The 19,652-nt window shown below is 41.0% G+C and overlaps 1 protein-coding gene across 4 annotated transcripts in view; it reads right to left on the bottom strand.

The window, feature by feature from the left end:
- Positions 1–3,673, bottom strand: part of LOC149867628 (von Willebrand factor D and EGF domain-containing protein-like) — a 350,434-nt gene extending 346,761 nt beyond the window's left edge. For all 4 annotated transcript variants that reach the window (XM_090045830.1, XM_090045828.1, XM_090045829.1 and 1 more), the window contains exon 1: positions 3,253–3,673. In XM_090045830.1, the coding sequence (XP_089901956.1) occupies positions 3,253–3,349 (97 nt within the window). In that variant the 5' untranslated portion in view covers positions 3,350–3,673. The remainder of the gene's footprint in view (positions 1–3,252) is intronic.
- Between the last annotated feature and the right edge of the window lie 15,979 nt (positions 3,674–19,652).

The following is a 19,652-nucleotide window of genomic DNA, read 5'->3' as shown; positions in this document are numbered from 1 at the left end:
GTGGTCCAGGCCAGAAGCCCCAGGTGGTGGGGGTGGCAAGATGCTAGAGCATGCCTCTCTGCTCAGTTGGAGCAGACAGCTTGGGCCAAGGGTAGCCTACCCACCCTGAGAGGTGGGGACTTGGAGGGGAGATGCAAAGCATCCTGGTCTGCTGGGGAACTGTGAATTAACTTGAATCTGGAGGGGATCTGGGACAGAAGTTCAATAAACCAATTTAACCTGTGTCAGTTAAGTCTGATACTTCTCCATCCAGGTTTGTCTTAACCCAGTTTTGACCATTTTGAAAGAGATTTATGTGTGCTGAACTTCTGTTGTGTTACAGATTTGAAACAGTTTCCAATCACTTATATCAGTTTATGTCTTTAGTCTTGATGTACTTCATTTAATGTCCTGCATCAGGTAGAAGCCAATGCCAGATGCCTAAGAGGAAGATACAAAAGTTCGATAAGATGCATCTACATGAGATGCATTACTGCATATTAGCCCAATTTAATATGCATTATGGGTGCACGTCTACATGTGTGTGGAAATGCAGGTATCAAATTTAGGTGCAATTAGTTGAAATGCATTAATGCATGTGTAGATGCAACCTAGCACTAGCTTTCATTCTGTGTCTGCCCAGCCACTAGGTGCACATACCAAGGCTGCACGGACTTGGCACTAACTTTAGTGTTAAGTATCTGCATGCGTAGACAACTGGCAAAAAAAATAATCATTTAATGTGCATTATCTTAATGTGCATTAAATTTAGTTGCACTTAAATGTATGTGTAGATGCTCCAATAGTGGACAGTTACGTACTGATATGTCCATAGGAAACTCTCCTCCTAACTCTAGGCAGTTAGTAGTTGGGTTTTGCCCAGAAGTATTAAGGTTTATAGTCCTTGTGCATTTTCATCTGATCTAATCTAATAGTGGAGCAGTCACAGGACCAGACTCGTAGGGTTACTTTTGTTGTGACTGTGCATAAAGCAAATTGCATTGGTTTATTTTGGTTTTCACTTTTTCAGAGAGAGGAAGATTAAAGCTCGTAGGATTAAAAGAGAGATCAAGTAGTTTAACATGCCAGGTTATTTTCTGCCTTAGCAACTGTTTCTTTAAGTCATGGTGCCATTGCTTTTTTGTCTTGCAAAGTTAATTGCTTGTCTTGGTTGCACTTCATACTCTCTAGTTACCGGTCCAATTTGCACTGCATCTTTCTTCTTCACTCCCTTCAGCCTCAAATACACTAAGATTCTCATTCATATATAATGTTTTAATTTAATTTGTATGAATTTCATGATCTTGAGTACTAGTTTTTGACTCTGCATATAGGCCATGTAAGAATTCCAAATTTTCACAGCCCTCCTATTACATGAAAGGCTTGTAAAGGGAAAGAAATCATGTTGATGCCAATGTATAAATAACTACCTATTTCAACATTCAGTATGTTCATAAAAAGACTTCTTTAAGTCACTGTCTGTCTTTTGACAGTCTTACAGAGTTGTCTGAGAAAAGTTTATGAAGCTCTACGTAGTTTGTGAAGCCCACATCTATGAATCTCTAAGTTGCTTTTATTATTGTGGTGGTAGCTTTACTTAAAATACTCCAGCAGAGGAGCTACACACATGGGTGTCCCTTTTATGTTCCTCAAACATACAGGATGGTGTGAAACCCCAAAATAATGAATTTACCCTTAATGACTATAGGCTTCACCGTTCCTGCAAATATGCCTGAAGATGATAAAGAGAGTTCTTCTTTGCTCTTTAAAAGATTTTTCTTGTGCTTCTTAATGAGGCAGCTGCAGAGAACTGTGTGGTCAGACTTTCCTTATTCACACTGAAATCCTTATGGGATTAGTACATTTGTTATTTTCAGAGCATAAAAGTAAACAGCATCTGGCTTTGTTAATATCATTATAATGTCACAGCACAATCTGTCAGAATGTAAACTGTTTTGAGCAATTTCAGAAGAAAAAAACAAAACATACAAAACTCTGAATCATCTAAAAGACAAAAAGCTATTTCCTAATTCTTGTTTTGTATTCCCACTTTAATAAGTATGTCTATGCATATTACCTTCAATAACAAAACCAAAGTGGAAAAGCAGTTGCTTTGTTACCAGGAGTTAAAAGGTCATTTCCCCATGATGAAAAAGCTTTTTCTATCAGATAAGTAGCTGCTACACTCCATAAAACTGGCAACCCTTCAAAAGGTTTTAGAAATTAAAGGCATTGTTTGAAGATAAAGAAGATAAGGTCATTTGCCTTGTGTTTAGTCCTGCAAACCTTACTAGGTGACCCTTTGATATTCAAATGAAGAATGCTCTAAATTGTTTTATCTTTATAAAGCTAATGAGTACTGGCTGATAATCACTTTTAAAACCACCAGAAACCCTTTCTGAATTAAATTTTATAAAATATCCCAGCATATATTCAGCAAGGGATAACTGCTGTCCCATACTGTACTTGGGCGTTGCCTACAACTAATAACACTGTAAGGTTTTTATCTTCTAACTTTTCCCAACGTTTCTTTCTCATTTTGACAGACACTAATAGTTCAGTAATGGCTGACATGATTTTACTGTTGTATAATTACTGTGTCACTCTGATATATCACTTGAGTAAATTAATAAAACTGCACAAGTAAACTAGCAAAGCCTGTTTCCTATTATTTGGGAATACTGTAAGTTAAACAAAGCTCACATTTAATATGTACAGTACCGAAAATGACTTGTGACATTTAATTGCCAGAAACAATATATCCATATATTATTATATGTGTAATTAACTGAACTATAACATGTCTCTGCTTTTAATATATAGAACATATACTCCTCTTGGAGAAGCAAATTCTGACTTGAGACATTTTTGTTTTATGGTTTGTTTAAGTATTTTGCTATAACTGATACTGTTTAAATCAGCTGAAACTTGCTGAGAGAGAGAAACATTTCCAGAACGCCTCTATTTTCTCAAAAATCTTAAAAAAGAAAAAGAAGCAAAAAAGAAAAGAACAAACTCTCAAAAACAGAAAATACTGTGCCTTCTAAGCAGGCTTCAGAGACCACAGCATAACTTACTGCTGTGTAACCAATTTTATTTGTTAATTGTACATTCTGATCTCATTTCCATCCTGATTTTCAATACACTGTATAAAAAAATACTCTATCCCTGTAGCTATTGTTCAAGAGAACGTGTAAACAAGCTGTTCCTCTTACTTCACAACATACACCCATGAAATCACTGTCAAATGATTAAAAAGTACAAAATCCTTACCTAATGGAGCTGACTCAATGTAAAGATTCAACAAGGAAATCCAAGAGAGGTAAGCAACAAGTAGGAGATGCTGATAGAAAAATATGGGCTGATGCATGTTGTCCAAGACACGTTTTATCCAGGCATCTGCAGTTTCTTAGAAGTTAACTTTAGAAGTGGTAAACTTTTCAAGAAAAGACATCAGCTTCCCTGTGTGGTGAAGTATTCTTTTTCCCCGTTACCTTTTTTTTGTTTGTTTTTAAGTCCAAGCTCCTGAGGTTGCCTTAATATATTTTTAATCCTAACATTGGCAAGAGGGAACCTCTCCAGCTGTACACAAACTACCTACATAAACATATACACAATATATAGTCACTGATCAGCAGATTGTAACCCTGACTCCAGCTGCTCTGATTTACACACCCTGTACACACACAGGGTGGGAGCTGCATGTACAGTCATTGTCAGGTTCTGTGACTTTTAACTTTCAACAGAAGGAGGCGGTTCTGGGCAAATTAGGGTTGTAAACCAAACACACTTACTTATGCAAGATACAAAAGAGAAAACAAGAGCTGGAGTTCACTGCAGCTACAACTGACATCCGCAATGCAAAGTTATTTCCAGGAGAATAATCCCAAACTGTTGCACTCTGAGAGTGTCACTATTTTATTTTAACTTTGAGGTTTGGTTTATCCCAAACTCATTTCCCACGGAAGTTACCTTGTGCAGAACAAAAGTCATCTTTTCAGGGGTAACAAAGGACTTGAAATTGTGACCATTCAATGTTGCCTACCATCTTAAACACACTATTGTTCCTATAGTACTGAGGTATAGTTCTGTAGCATTAAGACTCACATCCCATTATGAAAATAAGATGTGTATCTCACTTAGGTTAACCCATCAGCAGAGGTGTAATACAAATGCAAAGTAGATGCAAGGGTTATCTTTCTTAAGTACTGTTTTCTAAAAGCACTATCTCATTTTAAATTTCCCTGTTGCTACAGCATGGTTGCATTGTGGCATGTACACTCACACTGAACAATCTGTTCAGTGTACAGTAACATGTACTGTCAGTTTAATCTGTAACATGAGGAATTTGCTGCTAAGTCTTGTGCTGTACTCTGGTACTGATAAGTTGTTGTGTAGAAGACAGTATATTCCTTCCCACTGTTCAGTGTTTTTTATACCTGTCGTCTCTCTTTTCTTGTCTGTTCCTGTCAAGATTATTTATTTTGTCTCTGTTCATTTAAATAAATGTACATCATCTACCTATATAGTGGCATGCATTTCTGTAAACATTCAATTCATATTAGGCTAATTAGCGTAAAAACAAGAGAGGCTATTTTATTTATAAGGGATAAACAAAGCCAAGTGTATTTTTTTCCTAATACCTTTTTCAAGGAGCCTGGGTTTCTCAATCTGATCAGGCTGAGCTGTGAGCTAAGCATTGAGTGGCTCAGTGACACAATCTGATACTTTTGAGCAGGTGTAGGGGCCCAATTCTAGAGCCAAAAGGGAAATTTAAAGTGAAAATCTATGGAATTAAGGTGCCCCCTTCAGTTAAGGTAGTAACTAAAATGGGAAGTTTTAAGACAGCATTTTGGACTTTATTTCTTCAGTTCCACCTAAATTCTACCCACGGCCTTTATTAGATCTAGCACCACGTATTTGGTGAAGTCTGCTTCTCAAACAAGCTGGGAAAGGAATTAGGAAAAGCATCATGGCTTCTAAGGGGTGCAGCAACCAAGCAGTTAATGTATTTTGATCCAGTGACATGTGTCTGAGCCCTCCTCCACACTTATCCTGAAGGCTGATTTAACTTACCTCCTGGTTATTCAGGCTGGGGACAGAGTTGGCTTGATGTCATAATGGTCATATCACTCACTCTTGTACCATTGGCTAAAGATGCAAATGCATTTTATCCTTGCCAGCCCAATGCACAACCAAGGTTTAGGATGGACACTGGTGCTACCCAAGTCATTAGCTCAGCAAGACACTAGTCATGAAATGGACCTTGGACTTGTATTTTGGCTTTTGGAGATTTCCACATAAGCAAGATTAATTATGGTAATTTCAAAACTCTAGTTATTTTAACATAAATACTTTAAACCACAAAAACATACTTTCTGCATCTGGAATAGGGCTGTTATAACAAAATGCAGTATTTTCATGTTTAGATCAGTAATATTGATTTTCAGTTGCTTTGCATGACACAAGAACTCTTGCTAACATAACATACCATTCAGCATCTGTGCCACTGCATCTACATTTTATAAATAACTTTATGTCTGCAAGAAACAACCAGAAAAAAAAGTACAAAGATGCATGCTTCTTTCCTTTTTTTTACTCTAGTGCATTTCAGGCTTTTGAGTTAAACAAGTTCATCAAGTTTCATGAATCCATTTTCCCCCAAAATGATTAAAGCAGCAGAAAATGAAACTTGCATGATACACCTCTTAATAAAGTGAGGGCAGGTTGCCCTTTTAAAACCAACAGTTCATAATGTAAGAGGAAGATTCCCTGCCACCCCTTTTCAAAGCTTCAAGGAGGATAAAGAGTGATTTCTATATTAAATCCTTTAATACATTTGTCCTTCAGCTTTTGATTTTCTGTACAGCAGAATACTGACATTTTACAGTCCACTGGTCCTCATTAGCTGGTGGGCCAAAGCGTTGCTGACTTTGATGTAGTTGTGCATATTCAGATTCTGAAGAATAGCTGGGTTAAAGAATCCAAGTGGTGTATCCCCGTGAGTGTGCACATGTGGTTTGTAGCACCGCAAACCACATATGAGACGTGCACACATTTGCCAGGCTGCTAATGAGCAGTACAGCAGATTTTTTTTTTTAGCATCAGGATATCCCAGTGTCAAAAACCCTGCGCCAAAAAAAAAAACCAAATGCAAGGTGGTGCATGTGACTGCAGTGTGAAACCAGAGCCTGTCCAACCAGAACCATACTCTGGCTGCTGGCCAGGCTCGGTGCACCTGGATCGCTGCCACTGCAGCCCCCGGAGGTCCCTGGAACTCCAGATAAGGCTGCTGGGGCCAGCTCAGGTGCTGGTCCCAGCCTCCATTAACCCACCTGGGGCAATTAGTAATGCACCAGAACATGCGTGCAGGGGCATGCCTGGGAACAGCTAGCGGTGGCACCTATCAAATACATGCCACTGCTAGTTGTCCTTGAGGAAATGCATGTTCCCACTTGTAGGGATATGCCCAAACTGTCCATAATCTTTACTTTTGGTCACAGGTATGTAAAAATGGGAGCTTGGGGCTTGAAATTGCAGGTAAGCACACCTTAATCACTAGTCCTAGTGAAGCAGAATACATTGCTGATTTATGTATTGCCAGAGCAGCTCCTTGCCTTGGGCACCAGCTGCTGCAATGGCTATTTTTGGACTCCTGACAATGTCCTGTCACCATTCCTTCCCCCCAGCTTTGCTACTGAGTATAGATGGTAGAATCAGGTCCTCAGAGGCCATGTCTACACATGCACTTTACTACAGAATAGTAATTAGCTGCTGAGTAAAGCATTACCATCTACAAACATCATTCTATTAGGCCGCAGTAAATTAATTTATGCTGGTATCTGACAGTGCTGTTGAGGACAGTACTACCTTATGCTGGTGTAATTTACTGTGATTTAAATGCACCTGTAAACACTGACTGCAAGTGCAAGTTGTACTCGGTCAGCCCAACCAGTTGGGGGCCTTACTCCTGCCTGCTACCTAGCCACACAGCTCTGCATTTTCAGCACCCTTTGGCCCAGCCAGCCCTCTGCCACCCTCCACCACCACACAGAGCCTGGGGCTGATCCCCCATAGTCCTTGCCAGCCTAGGCCTCCTCTGCCCTGGGTCATATTGCCCAGGACTAGTTTACTGTGACTCAAACTGCTCTGGAGTTTATTGCTTTGCATTATGTGGACATGTAGATGCACCCAGTTAGAACTAATTTAATCTTACCAGATACATGTCTTTACCAATGTGCTTATGTATGGAACTGTGAACAACAAACTAACATATAGCACATCTGTATTTTATAGTGCACCACATTCAGGAAGCTACTTTCCCATGGAATATGGGAACTGATCATTTAAGCAATTTATAAATCTTGGTAATTAAGAAAGTACCATTTCCATAATATTCTAACTGGAGCTGGTTGGGAATTTGTTGTAAGAATGTTTTATCAACAGAAAATATATTTACAGTATCATTTTTTTTACAGATGACAATATTTTAAAAATTTACAGCTCATTCTGCCTTTAAATTATTTTTGTCTGAGCTGCTGTATTGTCACATGGGATCTGTAGTTTGGACATCTTTGTAGCACTGACTTCTATGGTGCACTACAGCAGATGAAGAAGACGCACTAAAATGCTGAGTTAATCTGAAATGAAAACTTCTACTTTAAAAAATATTATGATTTTATTTTATTTGTGATGAAAATGAATATACAAGTATTGGAGTTTCTCACAGGGTAGAAATTCTGACTCTACGGTATGTCCACCGGTCCAAAAACACAGGATGTTCTTGAAAAAAGCCATTTGGACATCTACTTACATAACTGTCTTCTCTCATAAGTTGGTTTGAATAATATTACTTTTTTCAGTTGGCCATTATCACCAAAAGGCAAAAAAATGCCTACTTTGAATGTCCATATAGTATAAAGAATGGTCCCACAAATACGGAAATTCTTTGCTTGTGCAAAAGATTATAGGCTCAAGTACCTCACTGACAACCTTCCAACCGGGAAATGATTTTATTCCACCAAAGAGAATACAGAAGCAGTTGATGTGGTCCTTAGGCTATAAATATATCACAACAACCACTGAATTAATTCTGAAACTGTAATACCAACCTAATCCTCCCAAATAAAGCAAAATTTGAATACTAAAGAAAGACTGTGAGGTTAGAAGTAATAATGGAAATTAAGGCAATAATGGCAAGTTTAAAAACAAAACCAGAGGGTTTGTCTTGTGCCAAATATTTAAATATTAAAAATAGCATGGCAAAATGCCATTAATATGGTATAAAAACCCCTGATCATTCCTGGATAAGTCATATCAAGTTCTTTCATCCTTCTACCTGTTTTTTAACCATTTTAAGTTCCAATTTTGTAGTCAGATCCATGTTAGGTAATCCCTTGTGCCCAAGGAAAGCTTAGTGATCTTAGTGAAACTCCATAAACACCTGATTTCAGGATGGATCATAGCCTAGGGCTTTACATTATTTGGCATGTCTCCTCCTGCGTTCCTGAGCATTGTTTAACACACTGTGGGCTCAGAGTATAAATAATGCATACAGTACATATAATAAAGCATGATATAATAAAGCATGATATAACTCTTATTAAAAATTCTAATTTGAATAGTATTAGTGGGAGAATCACAAGTGGCAATAACTCAGAAAATGCACATATTACAGTACAGGTCATTTCCCTCACTAGATTATTTGGCTTCTTTATGTTCATTCAAAAATGGACAATATTACAGATGTTATTCTTTTCAGAGATGATAGATGTTTATCTAGGGATTAAATCACATATCCAAATAGAAAATGAGTTGCAACAAGTTTATGGAACAAGTAAGTGGGTGTTTTCAAGCCTTTTATGAAAACTCATTGTAGCGTATGCTCTGCTCAGTAACCTTACCACATGGTGTAGCTGGCTTTGTAAAAGACAGAGATTTATCTTAAAGCATTTTTCTTTCATCTCTTTATAGTTCTACTGATGATTTTAAATGTTTATGCTATTGATACTTACATTCAGTAAATGATAAATGGTATATTGCTACAACTCTATGAAATTGAATTGCTTTTTTAGTGAATTTAGTGCCCGTGAAAAGTAACAGATTGACAGTGCTAGTGAATTAAAGTCTGTGTTTATCCCCAGAACAAGTATAATACGGGTGACTTCAATGCAAATTTTTCAACATCCATAAATCAGTCATTGTACCTCAATCATCAATCAAAGGGATTTGCTCTAGGAGTGAAGTTTTCATGTTTTCGGTTCCTTTTTTTAACCTCTTTCCATAGTTGGTGAATCCAACTATGGGGGCTTCTAGGCTGAGGACAGCAAAAGAGCTACACTGAAGCTCAGGATCTGAGCAGGGTGCATTTTTCTTTGTAGTGAACCATTTTAATAAGGCTCTTAGCATTTTTTTTAATCAAAGTTATATAACTAAATGTTTGTGTCAGTATACCTTTCCTGCTAGTGGATAGGACTGTTCAAATGTAGATTGCAGGACACATATATAGATAGGAGTTTTTCCTTGCTTTAAATAGTAGGAGGCTATACTGCTGGAGAAGGGTGATCTGAGTACTTAGCGTGCTGTTGCCAGGAAATTCTAAGTAGTCATGAGACAGGACAATGACAAAAATAACACTTATTGGCAATGCTGAAAATATGCTGTGATGTGTCTGATGTCAGAAGTAGAGACCATTTAGTAGGGAAGGGGAACTGTCTTGATTTAGGAGTCTCCAAACATAGCTCTATAATCCATTATTACATGCATCTCTTCAGCTATCCCTTGATATGAGGATGATGTCTTCTGGTGGGGGAGAGTGGGGATTATTGCTGAGTTTTAAGATGGCTGAAGAGTCCAATCTGTGCTTCGCAAGTTTTTCCACAGACATCGCAAGTGTTGCCTTGGCGGAGCACAGGTGTTGGCCAGGATGTTCCTTCCTCCTCTGCCATTTCTCGGTTTCCTGAACAAGACTTTTCTCTTTGAAGTGAACTGTAGCTCGATGTATGGTGCAGCGCCACTGAGATCTCTTACCAGACAGCACTTCCCAGTATGAAAGATTGATGCCACCCTTTTTAAGGTATGCTTCCAGAGTGTCCTTGTAGCACTTCCTCTGTCCTTTGTGGGTCCTCTTACCACGACTGAGTTGAAACAAAAGGATGTGCTTTGGGAGACAAGGGTCAACCATCCACACACAGTGGCCAGCCCAACAGAGTTGGTGTTTCATGATCTTTGCCTCAATGCTGGTTATGTTAGTTGCAGAGAGGATGCTGACATTGGTGCAGTGGTCTTCCCATCTAAGGGAAGGACCTTTTTGAGGTAACACTGATGGAACCATTCCTGGCACTTAAAATAGCTTAAATATGTCACCCATATCTCACACCCATAGATATGCATGGGGATAATCATTGCATTGTAGACCAGCATCTTAATTTCCATCCACAGATCTTGGTCAACAAATACATTGATTTAGGAGTCTCCAAACACAGCTCTAGAATTTGTCAACTATATTATTACATGTGTAACTGTCGCAGGGCACTACGGTGCCTGCTCCTTTAAAGGCAGAAACGGCCTAGGGAGAGAGCCCTAGCAGTCAGTCAGGAACCCCTCAGTTGCAAGTTACCATGGCAGCAGGGATGAGGGAATTATCCCGCATCTGCAGGTGGTCAGCTGATTGGAAGAGGCAGGACCAGGGGCATATATAAACCTCAGGGCTAGGACCAGGGAGTCAGTTCTCTGCCAGCAGCCAAGCAGGAAGGAGCTCTCCTGGAGGAAGCTAAGTGAAGAGATTTGACTGCCCATTCAGCTTCTTGTAAGATTAAGGGACTTCAGGAGCTCAAAAGATACCCTGGCTTACAAGGCATGTAGTGCTGGAGGGAAGGGTGATTCTTTTAAAGGGAGAGCTGCTTGCATTATGTTATAGCCCAGGGGCTCATATTTTGATTTCTGTTTGTAGACTGGAGGATTGGGCTGAGGCTAATGGGGAAGGAGGAGACCTCATTGGGGACCCACTACAGTGTGGGGACCCCAGCACCAGTATGGGTACAGTATTTGGGGGTGAACAGACCCCAGCACCAGTGTGGGCACAGTATTCAGGGGTAAGTGGATCCCCAGTGGCAGGGGGTGCTAAAAGAGAGACAGAGCTGTGGACAGCCCAGAGCCAAGGGGCACTGAGAGAGAAACAGTGCTGCGGAGAGCCCAGTGCTAAGGGGCGCCAGGAGAGAGATGGTTGTAGAGAGCCCAGTGATGACTGGAGGCCAAGCTAAACCAAGGCCTTGGAGGAACAACAGGTGAATGCCATCTGTGAGACTTGGGGCATAGTAAAGGGGTGGTTTGGAGCCACGCATCTAGCCCATAAGGCTGAGGGTGTCCCAGGAGACTTTCATTTTGGAGCAGGACCCAAAAGGGATCTGAGAATCCACAGGGTTCAGTGGGGTCCATCAGGACCATGTCCAAACAAACTCGAGGGCAGCCTCCCTATTTATTATAGTTACAACAAGAAGTGGCAGATGAGAAAGAGGTTGCCTGTTGGGCAGGATTGGCATGATCAAGGAGCCCTAGGGGTATCACGGCCATCTCTGGGGACCTCATGTCTTGACAGTAATCCTGCATATATTGTGCATTTTTTAAAAATAATGGTACTTCTCATCTGCATACCCTTATTAGTATGCATGTAGGTTTGAGGGGCTACTTATGTCTGTTTTCACTTTTGGGGTTAGGGCTTATTCTGTTTAAGGTTTAAGTGTGCATTTGTAAAGGAAAAGTGGATCAGATTTTGTGTCCATTGTCCATCTCTTCCAAAGTGTAAAGTTTGCAGGTGCATAAATGTTGTTGATCTCAAGTTATACAAAAATCACTGAAAGATGAGCCCTCACTGCAAGCTCTGATGACGTATGCAGTGGGGTGGCCCAGAGTTTTAGTGTAAAGAGGTAGATGTGAGGAATAGGAGAGAATCCAGACAGGAATTTCTCTATGGGTGGCTTGATGGGTGGCTTTTTGGTTGATTAACTCTTCAAGGAAAAAAACCCTTGTGAATACAAGTACTTATGGTAGGTTCAGAGGGAAGCCTGAGACTCACCATTTTTAAAGACCTGAAAAAAAATCCCTGAACCTACCACTGACATAGGACAGTGTCTGCCTAAAAGAGCTGAAGTTGCACAGCATCTTGAAAATGAATAGTGAAGATCCCAGGGATGGTGACACGGGGGACTGGTGGAGACGTGTTGTGGCACAGCAGAGCAGTGGAAACATCTGCAGGCAATGGCCAGATCAGTGCTCCCTAGCATTACACCTTAGCTGCCACTCCCTAGCATCAGAGTAGCAGCAACTGTGGTGTGGGTCTCCCCATCTAGCACTTGTTACCAGAGATGACTGTAGCAGGGTGTGGGGCCTGGGGCAAATCAGCCTGTGTGGGGCCCAGATGTGGTGGCAGGTGGGGCGGGGGTTGGGGGAAGGAGAGCTGGATGCAGAGTCAGCCGGGCTTTGCGGGCCCCCCCCAAAGCACAGGGCCCAGGGCAGTCACCCTGATTCGGACCCCCTAGGGACAGCTCTGCTTGTTACTTTGGCTGGTGTAGGTGGTAGGTTCCCCAGAGCAGAAAAGCAGCCCTTGGCAGCAAAGAGCAACATGACATTTGGTGTAGGACCTTGCTACTCAGCACTTGGCATTTGGCTGGCATAGCTGGTGGAGCCTGCCGATAGCAGCCCTGGATGAGACTCCCTTCCCAGCTGACTGAGCTACATGTTAACTCCCCAAGTTGGTTTGTCATTTGTCTATGACTATGACTGTGATTTGTTTGAGATACAGTGAAGGGTTAATAGTTACATTTTCCTTAAGGCGTATACCTACTCCCCTTTTTCCTTGTAATAAATCCCATTGTAGTTTAAGATTCGCTTGCAAGTGGGGAAGTTTTTCATGGTAGAACACCCAGATTTTATTTTACCAGATTTCTGGGTAGCGGCTTGAGCTAAATTTAAAAGTGCTGTAAAACCCCTAAAGTTGAACTCGGCCCTTGTTACTGCCATCCAATGTCTGACAGAAGGTTTACAAATATCTCTATACTTTAAAGCCAACTGAAAATAGTCTTCACATTCCTGATAAGAACCCAGGAATGTGTTCTTAGAGTATATTAAACCATCCATCATAACCCTAAAATCAGTTTTCCTTTTGGTCAGGCTCTAAAAGCTATCTAATATTGAGCTCTGGGGTGGAATTATCAAAAGTGATTTAGGAGCATGAAGCTTTCATTGGGATTTATGCTCCTATAACACAACGACACTTCTGAAATTCCTACCCCTCAACTTGTGGTTCACTGACTCACTTTACCAAAATTGGATCTTCGTTGATAGACTGAGAAATATGAAACTAAGTATCAGCTACACTTCATGCTTAGTTCTTCCTCAAGAATGACATAAATGAAACAAGTCATGTAGATACTGGGCTGGATTCTTAGCTGGAACTGATCAGTGTAGTGATTTCAGTGGAGTTACATTGATTTATACCTACTGAGACTCCAGCTCACAGAGAACTAACCAAAAAAGAAGTCTGAAAGATCTTTAAAGGACAGAGATATGCTTAAATTCTGATCCTGATGTTCTTGTTCGAACAAAGCTCCCAATTTGTTTCAGTAGGAGATTCAAGAAATACACCATATAAGTTCATGTTTTTCATATTTCAAATAAAGTAGGCTAAATTCATTACAGAATATTTTTGGAAGCAGGTGGAATATTGGGGGCTAAAGAAAAGGGGAAGCACTTTAAACATAATCTCATGGCTGTTTTAAATCAGAGAGATCTCTAGAATTTATTTTCTGTCCCTCTTTATGAAAACCCAGTGAAACAAAATTATTAGGTTAATAACTATTATTAGAGTTCTAAAACATTTTAAAGGGAATGAGCTATGTGATATGATTTTTTTACTAAAGTAAGCATCCATTCAGAATAGCAAATAAAAAGGAATTATAACTTTATTTTATAAACCAATTTGGCTTTTAAGAGCAACAGACTATGGACTTATCTTAAATAACAGTTAGTACTTCTGTCCATGTTTTCATAGGGGCATTTTTGAGGGCAAGTTATTTTTTAGATGTTTTATTCTGTCTCCTCCTCTGGTTTGATTTGTCATATCCATTTTTTTTGCTTGTAATAAATGTCTCTCTCTCTCTTTCTGTGCTCTTACCTGTATCGTCTTTTTTCCTGGAAATCTTTTCTTGAGGGTATCGGTCCTTTATTTCTAATATTTAACAAATCTAAATCTTGGCTATATTCAGCCTTATTCACTGCTTTGCAATAACGTTTTCTTCATCCTTTCAAATTTACTGACATAATTACATTCAGAAATAAGAGTTGGTATTTGTCACTCAAAAATAGTGACGCCATTGGAATGCTGAATCACAACAATCCAAACAACTGCAACAGAGGAGAATTTTGTTAATCTTAACAATTTTAATGTTGTTATTAAACTAACAAAATATGGCATAGAGCTGTATGCAGCTGCATCTCTCATAAGCATTCATAATTGGTTTTATTTTTTATAAATACCATCACAATGACTTTTTTTTCTTCATGTGGCTTTAATCACATTTGTATATTTAGATTTCATAGCACCAGTCTCAAACTTTAGGCCTTGTATACTATTAGCTATTAAATGAATAACATAGTAGAATCACTAATTCAATCTCACCAGCCGGTTCTTCAAAATAGCCATCTCTTTAATTACACACAGGAAAAAAGTGGCCAATAAAACACTGGCATATTTTAATTTCTGAAGTATCACAATTATATTGCACCAAAGAGCCAGTCTGAGTCCTTTCATAATTGCCTTCCCATGTCTAACTTTAACAGTTTTTATATAGAACTAGAAAGGTCTCTCATTCAGGCAGACGTTTTCTTTATGAAACTTTTCAAAAAGGAACCTATGTAGTTTCATTTCTAATAATGTTTATGTTAATCTTTTTTTCTTGCTACTTTTATCATTGTTTCATTGCAAACAATTCTCATTCATGTTCCTATGACTGATTATCTGCTCCAGCATAATTAAGTATACAGCAGACCAGACCTTTATGGGAAGAGTTTCCTGTCAGAGCAGTAGCAATGCACACGCTTGGAATGAGAAGTACCTTTTTTCCATTATGAAAATAAGATAAACGTGCACTGTATAAATTATCCACAATAAGCCACTTAATGCTGAATTAATTTCCTAATATGACATACTATTGCAATATTCGTTAGCTCCAAAACCAATGCCTTCTACCTCAATATAATTTTCCTGCTCTCTTTTCAGTTTTCAAAATGCTTTACAGAAATTAAAACTCCAGAGCTCCAGAGATAGGTATTGTAGACCCATCCGACAGATGCACATAAGGAAGTAGTGACTGTGTGACACTGAGTGAGACCCAAACATAGACCTCAGGCATCCTAACTGGTAAAGTGCTGCTCTAAGGCTGTAAAGAGATGTTGCTAAATGAAGCCGATAAGCTAGATTGGGATGTATAGTATCTGTATACCCATGACAGCTGATTGACTTACTTGGATTAAACAGATGTGGCCCATTGTTCTGCAGGCTTGGGCCCCGGCCACCTCCAGGAGCAGTCAGGACCCAAGCCTATGGGACAACAATTGGGGCATATTTCTGAAAATGGAGGAATCCCAAGGTTTACAGAGGCATGCCCTGACTCAGGGAATATGTGCCTGAAGAATGCCCTGTGGACAGATATCTGAGGCACACTTCTGCAAACCCAAGGAGGCAGACTGGGAATTCCTGGCGTGAAGGATTGGGCCCGTGAAGCGCCAGGAGCACCTGTTCAAGGTAGTTGGGGAGACTGGGCAGCTCCAGGCTGCCTGTTTGCTCCCACCATAAAGTAAATAGATGTCTGCTGAAAAATAGGAGCACAAATTTATACCGCCTATGTTGCAGCCACAGTTTTTGGGCTCTTGTGGTGCAACAAGAGGCATAGATGTCTTTTATTTTGGCCTTTGTGCCACCATAAAAAAATGTTATGGTGGCATAAAGGCAATATCCATTTCCAGCCCAGGCTCTTGACCAGTATTTCTCAAAGCTTTCCATACTGTAATTTCATGTTACAACAGAATTGCTTTCAGGATGTCCTTCTCCTCTATCTATACCTCTGTCTACTTTCTCTAGTTCTAATTTGTTATCCTTTAGCTTGTTTACAACTTCTAAGTTATGAGCCCACAACCACTACAACTAGCAGCATCTCACAAAAGAGTTAATTCTGGTAGCTGGAATAAGGTGCATTATGCTTGGGATTCACTGCATTATAGGATTTTGTTATGTATCTGATGGTATCCACCAAATAACAAAGGTTAAATTATTAACATCACCCTATTTAAAATGTGCTTTGCTCTTGTTGTATGCTATCTGATGTATTACAAACTGTGCATTTTTTTCAGGCTGTTATATGTCAGATTACATTGTTACTTGGCCTAAAGTCAAACATAACAAACGCTTTGTTAAATAATTGGGCTAAGGCTATAGAATGAAGTCATTCATTAGCAGGTCGTCATTTTTAGACTGTTTCCAGTAAATTGTTTCAGTGCAATTTCCTTTTGTAATTTATCTTATATCTATGATATTTCACAGCATCTCATAGCAATGGATTTACTCTATGTAAATGTTTAGGAAGGCGATGAGAAACCTCAATGAATAGCAGACACATACAATTATTTTAAACAGTTTTACAATTTACAATGCATATAAATTATTCAAAGCTTAAGCCAACCCACTGATTGCCTGAGGTTAGAAAGACCTTCTGTGAACAGGTTATTTCATGCCTGTTCATTATGGATGTTCTGAATTGTGCTTGAATGCATCTGCTACTTGCCAAAGCTGAACTAAGTAAACCAACAGTGAGTTTCATTCTGGCTATTCCTATACAAATGCATGAGAAACAGTAGTACAAAATTTAAAGACTTGGCGTAAAATTTTTTTAAATGTCAGAACTGCCTATATGACTTAGGATTCACAGGTCCCATAGGCTAAGTACAGACCTTCAAAAAGCCTGAGCCTAATCAATTCAATCTTTGTAGGTTAGTCTAACCTGTATAGCTTGAACTGGAAAGCAAGTGAATAGACATTCATTTTTGATTCTTGAAAGGCAGCCATATGCCTGCAGTGGCTCAGGCTAGAAACCAGAGGGTGCTAAAACACACCTTCCCTTCCTTCTGCAGTGGCTGGATGGCTGGAGGGAAGCTGAGCTGAGGGGGGTGTGGCCAGGCTTCTGAATGCTGAGTATGATTGGGGAGCGGTATAAACCCCTACCCTGGTCTGCACCGTGCCCAGTCAGATTGTGCCTGGAGGGCGAAGGGGGCAGCAGCCCTTGTCAGGTGTCCCCAGTCCCCCCAACTCCTGCTCACTGCAGGAGTGCTCGAGCTTTCTCCTTCCCTGGGTGGGCACAACTGAATTTGCTTGGACTGAGAGACTTTATTATGCACCGTACTTGGAAATGTCACTGAACACTGGACTTAGAAATTGGAGGCTGCTGAGGATTGTGAAATCTGTTCCAGAGGTTTGGAAACTCAGCCCTTAAACTTGCCAAACTGGTTTTGCAAGGGTGGGAGCACAGGGGTCCCCATGCTGGTGGGAGAGGGCACTGAGGGGGGATTAACCTTCCCCCCTTCCCCCTCAGGCTACTGGTGCTCTGGGGCATGATTTCCTACCTCTACCCTCTTCTCAGCCAACCAGAGCAGTGATAGTGCTCCAGCTAGGGAGGAGAGGGGTGGGGCCAACCCTGCTCCGCTAGAGCAGACAGCCCAGCCCAGCCCAGCCCAGCCCAGCCAAGCTTCCTGGGATGCTGGGGGACTGTAAGTTAACTTAAACCAGGAAATGGGTTTGGGACAGAAGTTTCATAAACCAGTTTCAGCTAAATCAGTTAAGCCTGATACTACATTCAAGCAGGTTTATCTTAAACTGGTTTCAGCTATTTTTATTGCTGTTTATGTGCACTGAACTTCCGTTCTGTTTCAGGTTTAAACCAGTTTCTGATCACTTTAAAAAGTTGATGGGTAACTTTTGTCCCCAGCCATAGAGTATGCTTATTAAAGGTCATCTTTGAAGTCATTCTTAATGTCAGCAGGGCTTGCCTATTGATCTTTTCCATGCTGGGGAGCTGGAAATTCCTAACAGCTAGAGGCGTACAGTGGAAATGTGGACCTAGAGAGGTATCCAAGGAAGAGATTTAACAGCATAGGGAAAATGGTGGATGCTCCCCTGGCAAGGAAACAACTTCTGGTCAAAGAAACCAGGATTTTCTTCTAAAGAAGAGCTGTGAAGGACTTCAGTGGGTAATGTTTTGGTGTCTGTTTAAGGAAAGGAACTGAAGAAGGACTTTGGGGATGGTATAAGACATTGGAACTGGGCTCTTAGGTTGCTTTTTTTTTTTTTCTTTCGTGAATTTGAAATCTGTGAACTGTGGGGAGTAATCAGACTGGGTTGGGATTTTTAAGCACTAGTTGCACACCACCTGGAAATAAAGTGCTCCAAACAGGTTATATTTGCAGTAAGACAGGCTGTGGTGGCATCCTTAAAGATCTAAGGAAGCAAAATGGATCTGATCACTTGAACTGATTTATGTATATTGTCTGTCCCTCGCCTAAAACACTGGAATGGATTTCTTGCTTATTAGATAAAGTTAATGTGGCAGACTTACCAATTCAACCTGGCTCGAATGCTGCTCAGGGAATCTTAGTTTTGATTGGTGGAGCCCATCCACAAATCAGGTAAAGGCTGGGTGGGGCCAGCCCCACCCTCTACATGGAGGTGGAGAGCAAAGAGCCCCCCAGACCTGATTTGAAGCCTGCATTCTGCAGGTCTGGCAAGGCTTTGAGGGCAGAGCCTCCAAAGTGAATAAAAGGAGCTGCATGCCCAGTGTGCGACAGACACACCGGAGGAACAGAGAAGAAGGAAGAAGGGGCTTAGAAGAGCTGGGGAAGAGCTGCCCAGTAGGTGAAACAGTGCCCAGAAGAGCCCTGAAGACTCCCTTCACTGGGATTGATATCACAGCCTCATCAGTGCATGGAGCAGTGCACAAGGCACAGACCTAGAGGCTGCTTGAGGCAGTCTGGGTCTGCATTCCCTGGCAGGCAGTCAAGGTGCAGTTCAGAGATTGCTGCATAGAGCTCAGACCATGGGAGCTGCTCAAGGCAGCTTGGGTCTGTAACTCTTGGCAAGTGGCCAAAGGGCATGGTGCAGAGATCACTGCACGGAGGATCCAGGAGTGGATCAGGGAGCTGCTTTGGGTGGCTAGAGCCCCATTCCCTGGCATTCAGCCAAGTAGCTGACATAGGCAGCATTGAGCCGGAGGGTCTAAGACCTGATTGAGCCCCAGAATGGCATATGGTGGCCTGGGCCTCCAACCTACCTGGGCAGAAGGATCAGCCCTACGGTGCACGGGTTGGTGCATGAGGCCACAGTGGGCCACACTGCGCAGGGAAAGAGAGAGCCCAGGCAGTGGAAGGCCACCACGGTGGGAGGCAGGGAGAGCCCTGCGATGACAGGAATCATGAGTTGCAGGGGAGAGGGGTCTCCCACATGGGAAGGAAACCTCAGGAGGGGAGACAACAGGGGCCCTATGCATTAAGGGTCCTGACCCTACCCAAGAGAGGCAGGAGGACCTGGGATCTTATGACTGTTTCTGATGAGTAGCACCAAGGGCTCCCGCTGC

This window comes from Crocodylus siamensis, chromosome 4 (assembly GCF_052110815.1).
Source record: "Crocodylus siamensis isolate JL-2025a chromosome 4, ASM5211081v1, whole genome shotgun sequence".
Taxonomy (NCBI): domain Eukaryota; kingdom Metazoa; phylum Chordata; order Crocodylia; family Crocodylidae; genus Crocodylus; species Crocodylus siamensis.
The sequence above is the reverse complement of the archived record's forward strand: the minus strand, read 5'-3'. Positions and strand labels throughout refer to the sequence as shown.